This window comes from Columba livia, chromosome 7 (assembly GCF_036013475.1).
Source record: "Columba livia isolate bColLiv1 breed racing homer chromosome 7, bColLiv1.pat.W.v2, whole genome shotgun sequence".
NCBI classification, from domain to species: domain Eukaryota; kingdom Metazoa; phylum Chordata; class Aves; order Columbiformes; family Columbidae; genus Columba; species Columba livia.
This window is the reverse complement of record NC_088608.1, coordinates 22,011,174-22,021,811: the sequence shown is the minus strand read 5'-3', so window position 1 is coordinate 22,021,811 and position 10,638 is coordinate 22,011,174. Positions and strand designations below refer to the sequence as shown.

Below are 10,638 nucleotides of genomic sequence, written 5' to 3'. Positions count from 1 at the left end.
ATTTGCTCCATAAATTTATCTTGTGAAGTCAACTCTTAAATATTTATTGGTTTCCTTTAAACATGCCTTGTATCCATGGCTTATCCCTAACCCTATAGATGTCCAGGGATGGATATCCAGTGGCCTCTGCTAGAGCAGGAATCATATTGCTATTTCTGTCACATTAATCTGTTCGGTGCTTTGTTGGATTGCTTGGAGCCTCTCATTAGACAGATGAAGATACCATAGTGCATTAAGGGTGGGGTTTTTTTATGTTGCATTGAAATACAGAAAACATTGATTCAGTCTGCCTACAGAGGCAATTTTCTGAGCAGTACCTGCACTGATAATATGTAAGAATGAAACAGGAGTTCAGGATTAGACTGCTTCATCTGCTTTATAATCAGACTGGACCTTTGTCTTGTGCCAAAAGTGCATGGCTGCTCCTGTTGTGGTTAGGGAACAGTGGCTAATGGGGCAAACGAACAGCTTGTGTGTCTCTGCAAGGCTTCTACAAATAGAGGTTACTCGCAGGTTTTGCCTTATTTCTGCTTGTAGGCTGCTCCCAGAAGCACCAAATAACAGTTTATGTCACTTAAGTTTGTAATGGTTTAGGGCTCCTACCTATGAATTGCTGTGCTTAAAACTGTTTTAGGATGGTCTCTTAGTTGTGAGCCAGCACTCTTTTAAGGCAGTGCCTACAAGCAGTGAGTTGGGTATTTGTTGCAGTTTCTTATGATGGCTCCTGACTGGCTTCATCTTTTATGCCTATACGTTACTGTCTCAATGCCTGATGTCTCAGCTCACAGGCATGCCTTAAAAACTGGCCTACTGCCTAAAGTTATCTTTGGACAGCAGTCCCCAGCCAGAAGATGTGACAAAGGCTGTCAGAGGCTAAATGAATCATTGTACTTTAAGCTGGAGCCCATTCTCAATAGTGTAAACAGTGAGCACTTGTCTCAGGGGAAAATTATGCAGCATGAGCAGTCACAGAAGTAACTGTGGAGAACAGATTGTGATAATTCATTAAATGCTGTGTTCAGAGCAGAACAAGCCCCCTCTGTTTACCTAAAGGTGTTTTCTTGGTCTTGTTTAAGCTGCTGATCAGAGAGGGATCCATGTAAACATGTTCTGTTAAAATATTGGAGAATATTTTGAATTCTCCTTCTCTCTCCCCATCTGTTTTTAAAACCTGTTTCTGTCACTGATGATTTTCTGGGGTGTTGTGGTTTAATGCCAGCATCAAAGACGACAATAGCCGCTTGCTCACTCCCCACCAAGTAGGGGAGAGAACTGAAAGGAAAGGAAGAAACTCATGGGTAAGGCCACCTGCAAAAGGCCAAACTAACAGAAATCCAGAATGGATCTAACTAGCTGGAAAGGCCAATTCCAGTTATATACTGAGCATGATGCTAATGGTAGGGAATATTTTCATTGATCAGCCTGGATGTCAGTCAAGGTCGCCCCATCTATGGTCCCCAGCTGCCTCCCACCCGCAGATAGAGAGCCCAGAAAGACCTTGGCCTCCTTGACAACAGCCAAGATATCAGCAAGTTTTTACATTATCTTTATATCAAATGCCAAACACTGGAAAATTACTGAGAGAAAATAAGTTAGCTTTTCTCAGGCAAAACATGGGAAACCTAGCATGTTATCACAGTATTCTCATACTAAATCCAAAACAAACACCATCCTAGCTGTGAAAAAGAAGAGTTTCTAATTGCATGAAAACTAACTCTGTTTCAGTCAAACCATCACATGGGGACTTACTCTGATTGGATCTGGTGCAAGACTAGCTGGAGTTTCTGATTTGATAATTTCTATAAATTCTTGTATAAACCAAAAAGGAGAAATGTTTTATTTTTTGTCATTTGGCATTTTTCTACTCATTCCTGCTTATTGGTGCTCCTAAAATTATAATACACCTGGATACATAAATGGGACAGAACAAATCAAGAATTCAAGATAATAGCGTAGCATTTAGTTTTAATCTTAAGCAATTACATTTTATTTTTGCTTTCAATTTAAAATTTAACATGGCATTCAAGGTTTAATAAGATAATTTGAAGCACTGCATTCTTACAGTGTGTTCCATAGGAAGAGTTCTTGATTTGTTAAGGTGATGCTACAGATAAGCCCTTACTCGAAGTCACAGTTGCTGCATGTACTGGTGCACCTATTTTTTTTCCTCCGTCTTTCTTTTCCACTCTTTCCTCCAAAATAGGTGCATTATAGGTTAAGAAGAAGTGAAGTTGCCAGGTACAGATATCCATAGAATAGCTCTCTCTTTCAGTGGTTAATATGCTTTGCTCTGATGCCTGTGCAGTCATCTGTTCCATCTATCCATGTCTCTTTTCAATTTGTTTACTTACTCTGCCCGAAGGTTTGGTTTTGTTCTTAGGTTTTTGTCAGTAAGTTTAGGTGCTTTTGCTATGCTAGGAAATGTTCTTAGGGTTACATTGCTTTGATATGGCTTTGGTTTCTTTTTTTGCAGGAATAGAAATAAAAATATATAAAAATGGCAACAAAGTTGATAAGAATATAGAGAGGTTTCTGTGTGAGTTGACAGTCTGTAGCAGGTTCAAGAAAAACACAGAGATGGGCTCTTTTCTATTCAGTGTATAATTAAACTTTGGAGTTTGTGAATTTTTGCTATGTACTACTTCATGACTCAAGATCAGAAAGGCCGTTGGAGAAATTCTGTAATTGATTGTCCTGGATAGCTTTTTCTTCAATGGGAAAATATACTACATAGCTACTGAAGTTGAGCACTAACTTTTTGTGGGACCAGGAAGGGCAAAGAACAGCCATCCCACTGCTTAAGTATTGGCTGTTGTCAGAGGTGCGATGCTGATGTGGCTGATCTGGTCTAGTCCAAGATGGCTATTTTAAGTTGTTCCTCCTTGCTAAACTGGAATCAGCTACAGGCTGTCTCATAAGGTGGCTGGCAATGGTACGCTTCTCAGCCCTGTAATATTAACTGTTGGCCTCTATTTCAAGAAAGCAAGCAATATCCTGCAAACATTTCTTTTCATCCATTTAGCAGCTGCATTATTTCATATGCTCCTGGCAAAAGTATTCAACTGTTTTCTCCCTTCCTCCCTTATCTACTGGAGACAAAGAGACTGAGAGATCAATGGCAAGGGGGATATATGTTGTTCTGTGGTAGCTGGGTAAGCAGCAGCAAAGACAGTTTTGCTTGTTAGAAACAGTTATCTGCCTGGATCTTTGAGGCAGGTGCAACCCTGAAGAGGTGCTGCTTGCAAACCACCATTTTGCAGAGCTAAGAAATGAAGGAAGAAAGGAATCTGTCTTTTGAGTATGGCAAATGCAAACTGCATGTCCCCCAGCCCTGTACAGTGACAATATCACAGCCTGGCTGGGGATTAAGGCCAATTTCTGTGGCAGCTTCTCAGGGTAAGGGTTGCTGTGCTTTTATCAAGGTAGTCATGGTTAGGACTCCAGTAAGGCTTATGAGGTTATAAAAGGTGTATACTATTATGAATCCAGGGCCTGGGAAGACAAATGGACAGGTAAAGGAAGCCACTGCAGGGAAATACAGAGCCCCCATTTCTTCTTATCATGCAGGGCTGTGTTACCTGACAAGCCAGCGAAGCAGGGCCTGTGACTCAAACACTGGCTGTTTCTCACTGTTTGTTCTCCCCAGTTTTGCAAACCACCAGCTGGCACTCTCACCAGCTCTGTGCTGGGAGAAGTTATTTCAGTTGTTTGCCTATGAGCAGCTTTCTGGTTCTGTGTAGTCTGTTTATTTTAAGACATGCTGCTGCAGTGATGGTTAGCGTTGTAACCTGGGTGCATCAAACAGGGACTGGTGCTTTAATGCCACTTTGAAAAGCTTCCATTCACCTCATGTGCCTGTTCCTGATGTTCTGAGCACTCTGTTCCAGCTCTTCTTCCACACAGAACTTCTGGGCAGGCGCTTACTGAAACTACGCTGTGGTGGTCCCTTATTTTGAAAGCTTTTCTTGTAACATATGTCTTCTGTGCTATGACAGTTAAACATACGTGAAGGTATTACAGTTTAGTAGCATTCTGTTTATGTATCTTAGGCTATATAGTATATGCATATATTATATATACAAACTCTCTACAGTGCAAACATTGTACATTATGTTTTTTATATGTGCAATATATAGCATATACTAGCCTAGTATTGTATGTGTCTAGTATATGTGAGCATATATGAAACCTAATGTCCTATATTTGTACTGTATTGCCTATGATCAGCTACTTAACTGTTCTCCTAGTCCATACTTCGTCTTGTTATGGACAAATGTTTGTGGGTATAGTTTTGTAAATAATTGTTTAATAAAAGCTGGTTCGGTCCACATCTCTTTGCTCTGATGGATCTAGCAGCATCTCCCAGTTCTAGTCCTAGAAGTTTCTTGGCTGCAACACCAAACATTGGTCTAGCAGGTATCCTCCTAACCCTTATCTTCAGGCCTTTTTACATCAAAAGGCCTTTCAGCAGAAAGTCAGCAAAGCATCCTGTGAGGGTTAACATCCTAAAAATTTAGATAAACCACAGGTTTTCTCTGGGTTTTTTTGGGGGGAGCAGTCCTACATCTTTTTGGCTTTTCTGTATTGTTTTGTAGATCTGAAGTTGTACCCTCTAAGCATGTAATTGACTGTCAGATCAAACTTCCACTGGTCAACAGGGTATGTGAGGTCCTTGACTAACACGGGGGATGTACCCATCACCCCAGTCACAGAAGAGAAGCTTTTAGAAGGCAGCTTGCCTTGAGAGGGCCCTGGGCAGCAGGAGGGAGCTGTGGAGGGACAGAGCGGTTCTGTCCCATGGTGCTCTGCCACAGCCTGCCCTGCCAGACTCCATGCTGGACTCTTACCAATGCTGGGGACAGCAGCCGGCAGCTGCAAGTGTGAGATTGTGTGTTATCATCTCCTGCAGCTGCTGTTTCTGCCCTTTGCATGGGGGAGTTTAGCTTGCTCTTATAGTGAACTTAGCTGTAGCTACCTCAGTTAATTATAAGAAATCATGATTACCAGAGCAATGTTTAATTAAAAAAAAACCACTTTATTTCACACTCCTATACAAATATCCACAGGTAATTTCTAATCATGGAATGATGCATTGTTAGCCAGTATAAAAAAAGTTTGAGATAAAAGTATACTAGTGACATGACTTCTTGAAGAACTTTCAGTTTGACACTGCTAAGACATTCATGTTCTTAGGCAAGGGCCACATTCTGCTTTTAAATCCAAGGCCATTTTGTCAAAGTTCTTAGCCCCTGATTAGCCTGGCCCCTGATGCTGCTGAACCTTTCAGCAAATAACATAGAGTTTTGAAAGCTCAAAAACTTAGCAAAATACATGTGTAAATGTTCATAAAACTGGGCTCACAACATACTGAGAGTATTCATTGGGACGAAGAAGAGTTTCAATGCACTTTCTGTAATGATAACTTTTTAGGTGAACACACCTACCAAGAAGGTATGTTCAAAGTTAATAATAAAAATAAGACACTTGACAACTGCCCTCCTGGCAGGTTTTTACCCTATGAGGGGAAAAAGTACCAAGAGGTTTTTGCATAGCTCAAATTACTAGCAATTAAAACATGCATACTTTTTGAGCAGAATATTGTTTCACATGGAATAAACAATTGTGAACTAAATCCTCATTCTTAAATAGTACCAACACTTTAGAACATGGCTAAAAAAGTAAACTCTTTAAATAGTTTTATCGGTTATATTACAATAACTAGATTGCTGATAAACACAACAATGTGATTCTACTTTTATCCACATTCAGGTATTCAAGACGATTCAGTAGTCTCAACGTGGATCAGCTCGGATCCCCGTAGTTCAGGTAAGCTGGGCTTTTACAGCCTCCTTCAAGTGCTGTGTAACAGTTGCAGTAGTCAATGCCTTTTGCTAAATAGGACATCCTTATGAAGCTGGGAAGCAGTTTCCGGAGAACCTCTCACTTTCTTGCACTAAGTACAAAACTGTATCTAAAAACCCTACTTTTCCTTGGTGTCCAAATAATTAAATAGTCTGATGTAATATACAAATCATGTTACAAAACCTGATAATTCCTGTTGCATAAAGTTACAAGTATCAGGAAAAAAAGCTCCCATACACATCATTGGAATAAATATTTACATTTTTAGAAAGCATTGGCACCTTCAGTAATTTATTCAAATTCAGTGAAAGCCTCAGGTCTCACAATCTGAAGTTCAAGGACACAGTGGATTTGAAGGTTCAGTTAAGTCTTTGGCCTAGCAGTTAGTCAAAGACGATGATTTATAACAAAAATAAATACAAATATGACTAAAATATATATATACAAAAAGTACAGCTAATATTCAAGCCTCTCTTTTAAAAAAACCTGTGTATATTTGTTGTGAGCAAGAATCGCACAATGCGATCTTTAAAAAAAAAAAAAGCAATATGACCTATTGCACATGTAATTTAAGATGATGCTTTTTGTTAAGCCGTAACTACTGCAGCAGGCAAGGCTTATGACTAAAGTAGATTTGCGGGTCTTCAGACTATACTTGAATGAAGTGTATTAAGGCCACTGTGTGTCTATAATGGATTATGTGTTGAGGGAAGGATGGAGAACCTTATCTTAACCTTAACCATGCATTCATTGCATACCTGTGATCACAGGAAAAGGTCTGCCATAGTGGTTTTGCATGTTTTGCAGAAAAGACCCCAAATCAATACAGTATCTTCTAAAATGTGAGTTAGATTTGAAGGGGAAAAGAGGCAGTCTGGAAATTAAATAATGCGAATAAAGTCTGAAGCAATTTTAACTGTGCAAACAAAAGCCTCAAAGTAAGTAGTAATATCTACAATCAAACGGTGAATGTCCATAGTGTTCATAGGTCTAACTCCATCAGTATTCTGTTAATTAAAGCATTAACCTCTATCTGAACTTCGTGGATTAAAATAATTTTTCCCTAAGAGTAACTTTCATTTTCATTCCATTTTGTGAACCACTGTTTTGTCTCAAGGTCTTTGTATTTCCCATCTTTGATCTCTCGCTCTTCTTTTCGAATTCTTACAGCATGATATCGGGGGACACTGTCTTCGTACCTAGAACGCTGGAAGAACCCACACTGGGGCAGAGAAGAGAAAGAACAGTTTAGGTTTAAGTTGCTGCCAAAGTACTACAACTTGTAGAGGCAGTACATTCTTCCTTTGCACAGACATACAGGTAAGAATATCGAAAACAACAAGCTGTAGGCCAAAACTGTAGCGAGCCAGCAGGTCTCTGTTAGTTATTCCATCAGCAGCTTAAGAAAAAAGGCACGGTCTGACAATCTGGCAATCTACTACCTTAAAAATACTCCCTCTGCTAACTTTCTAAATTTGTTTGCAAGTCACATAAATTGTCTTTATAAATCTACTAATTCCTATCATAATTTAATGCTACACGAAGTAGTAGATATAGTTCAGGAAAGCTTGCTTCTCCTGAACCACAGGTAAGAATGTATTATACTTCAGTATCTTCCTGTATGGTGATGTGATTTACCTTTAAAACCCACAGAAAGATTTCCAGGGCCTTCAAGATGTTACACTAGGGCCTTGTTTTTCAAAGCACCATCTCAACTGATTAACTATTGAGGAATGGACAGAAATTAATTTTCAAACCAAAATGGAGTTACGGCCACAGTGTTACAAAGATGATGATTGGTAGACACTCAGCTTTACATGCTTATGGGTCACTGATATCAAGATTGAGGTTAAGAGACATTGTGCCATCCAGCTGTCATTAGATACTGCTAGGAAAAACAAAAAAGTTAAAGTGGTAATGTTCATAGTATTTGAGGTGGTAGGGTTTTTTTTGTTGGAACTGAATTTAAAAAGAAAATATATCAAAGCACAGACCCAATTTGTAGCCATCTCTTGGTTAAGATTTCATTAAACACTGTTCTGACATATTTTAGTTAAGAATTCCTCCCCACTCCCTCATCCCAAGCAAAACTTATAATGTACATGCATATTGTATCTTAAGTTGAATAAAGGTTGCTAGAAGCATAAATCATCATGCATCTAGTGGCTTCAGCAGCGGAAAGTGTGTTCCTAGAAAAGTATATCTTAGAATTGAAGGAAAACAGATGTTTCCACAGCATTTAAATTCTTATTACGAAAACCCCTTTCCTTATAAGCAACATCTTTCAGCATGCACTAGAAGTTAGTAAAGCAAGTTTATCATCCATGTAGTCTTAGCTTTAAATCTTCACTCAGCAGTGTTGACTACCATCTCTCAAGCTTAAAAACTTACTTGCACTTTTAAAACATAAAAAGGACTAAAAACCACTGCAACGGATCAAGATGTTTTCTAAAGAAATAAATAAAAACTTTTTAAACCAAGGCAAACATCTGTGTTTGTTCACGTGCACCAAAAGCTGAAAATCTATCAACAGAACGAGCAAGAGAGTACAATAGTTTGAAATCCAAAAGTTAATAGAACATAAGCAGTAAAAGCTTCATCGTTAGCCACCGCACCCATAGCATGTGCCACAGCTAAAAATTAAAAAATATCATCAATTACCAATTACAGAAGTAGATCAATACTATGCATCAGAAGTAAGCCTCTCTTTATCAGATGGCTGAGCATGGATCTCAGCCTTGTGATATGTGGCATCGTAATGATCTTTCTTATTTCTCTTGAAGAAACCACACTACAAGGAAGCAAGGTATTTAGTCAATTTTTGTAGACTGGAAGAAGTCAAAGCTATTAAAACTGACTTAACTGAACTCTGAACTATCTTCCCATTATCCCTTCACAGGCTGGTTGCCAGAAAAAAAAAAAAAAGTCACAAGAAATCTGTTTCTTGATCTGAGAACTTCCTGGACTTACTCCATCTGTAAAATAATAGAATAACCTGTGGTAAAGAATATTATTTTCCAATTGTTTTGCTACACTTGTAATGATGTCCATAGCAACTAAAGCTGGCTGTGAAGATCAGAAAGAAGTCTATACAGAAACCTGTTTGTGGACTAGTGCACAGGACAGACAAAAACACAGGGTAGAGCAACAAGGAGTACTGCTTTGACCTGTCCAGCACAGGCATGTTTTAAACCAATCATGTAACTGTCTCTGAAATACAATGTTTGTCCTTCGTAAGACCACTCAGTGTTTGTCATCAAAAGAAGCATTTTAAACTGTGTGTGTGTGTCTGAAAATGTGTGTATTTTCAGGTGCAGTAAAACACTCGTATTTATAACCCAAAATTCATCAGGAAGATTTGCAGCTGGTGTTGGGAAGTCTGAACTATCGGGTCAGAGGTAACCTGCAGCAAATAGCAGCTCCTCAGCAAAGCCAATTGCTGCAGTTTCTCCAGAAGAAAGTGACAGACAGGATAGTCCTTGTCACCTCTCCTTTCTGAATAACCACCTGCTATTCTACCTGCTTATACCTGTAAAAACTAAGAACAAAGGACAGCCCTGTTACACTTAGAACAACAATTAGCTGTAAAAATGCCAAGAGTAGTTAGAAAAATAGGTACTTCATTTTTTCATTTTGCAAATTATTTCCCTTCTATTATACACGCTTATCTACTCCTTTAGGATTTCTAAGGCAAGAAGCGAATCCTACAGAAAATGACCACCACACTTGGCTATATGTTATTTCTGTATCTTTTGGTTTCCCTCTGCTATCCATTTAATGGTATTTCTAACCTGACAAGAACAAAGCCCTGCTGAAACATTTGCAGACAATTCACATGAAGTTTCATACCTAACTGCAGAAGCCCCAGTTAGCTGTATCCACCGGTATCAAAGTAAATATGGTCTCTGAATATTTGTCTCCAGTTTTGCCCAAAGCTCAAAATACTTCCTTTTAAGGATGTGCAAACAGAAGAATGTCATAACAAGTCTTCCCATGTAACCATTCTCATTCCAAATGCTGCAAAACTGAGAAACTGATAAAGGTAATGTTTGGGCAGTTTTGCTCTGTTTGGAGTCCCAAAATCAAATCAAAATACTTACTCATTTGCTTAATTATTTTGCTATCTAGTCAGTTGTAGACCAGGGAATGTAAAATAACCAGATGAATAAAAACTCACCTTCCAGAGTAAGAATACCAACAGTGCCAGCATCAGTATTCCAGCAAAAATAGCCACCGCGATGATCCACCAAGGCACTCCTGTGTACAGTGCTACTGGTTTTGCAGGGAAGACAGTAACACGCACCTAAAGGAGAGAAAATATGTGATGATGGAAAGAGCATTTCAGAAGCATCCATGTTTAATATAAAGCTACAAATTATACAGTTATCTCTTTTCTGACAAGATGTCTTCTCTCTCCCATCTTTAAAATGTTTTTGAAGAAAAAGTTCTGACTGGTATCGTTCCAATATGGTAGTGAATTTTTCCAACCTGATTAAAGGTAAAAATGGTCAAAAATTCAGAACTCAGTTAAAAAGCTAAACTTTTACCTACTTTTGGTTTTAAATGGTTTATTTTTTTTCCAGTCATTGAGGTAAGCTGGAAACATCACAATCATAACATATAGTTAGAATTAAAAGATTAGCCTACCTGAGCAACTTCATTTGTGAGTTTAACATTCTTAGCTGCAGCCGGAACACTGATTGAAGCCCTAACAAGAATGTCCAGGTAGTTCATTTTTGAGTATTCCTGTTCCATAATAAAATACGGACGTTAGAC

General features: G+C 38.7%; 1 protein-coding gene and 1 long non-coding RNA gene across 6 annotated transcripts in view; one reads left to right on the top strand and one right to left on the bottom strand.

Annotated features, from left to right (window-relative positions):
* Window positions 1-5,014: 5,014 nt before the first annotated feature.
* The window catches only part of ITGA6 (integrin subunit alpha 6), a 49,632-nt gene continuing 44,008 nt past the window's right edge, over window positions 5,015-10,638 (bottom strand). For 3 of the 5 annotated variants that reach the window (XM_021291835.2, XM_065068779.1, XM_065068777.1), the window contains 3 exons: window positions 10,510-10,608; window positions 10,040-10,165; window positions 5,015-7,084 (listed from right to left, as the gene is read on the bottom strand). In XM_021291835.2, the coding sequence (XP_021147510.2) occupies window positions 6,926-7,084; window positions 10,040-10,165; window positions 10,510-10,608 (384 nt within the window). In that variant the 3' untranslated portion in view covers window positions 5,015-6,925. Of the gene's footprint in view, window positions 7,085-8,523; window positions 8,654-10,039; window positions 10,166-10,509; window positions 10,609-10,638 lie in introns of all 5 variants that reach the window. The other 2 variants (XM_065068776.1, XM_065068778.1) reach the window with 1 other exon arrangement.
* On the top strand, window positions 7,034-10,637 carry LOC106145745 (uncharacterized). Its single transcript, XR_002417240.2, has 2 exons — window positions 7,034-7,182; window positions 8,762-10,637. It is a non-coding gene; the product is annotated as an uncharacterized LOC106145745 (long non-coding RNA).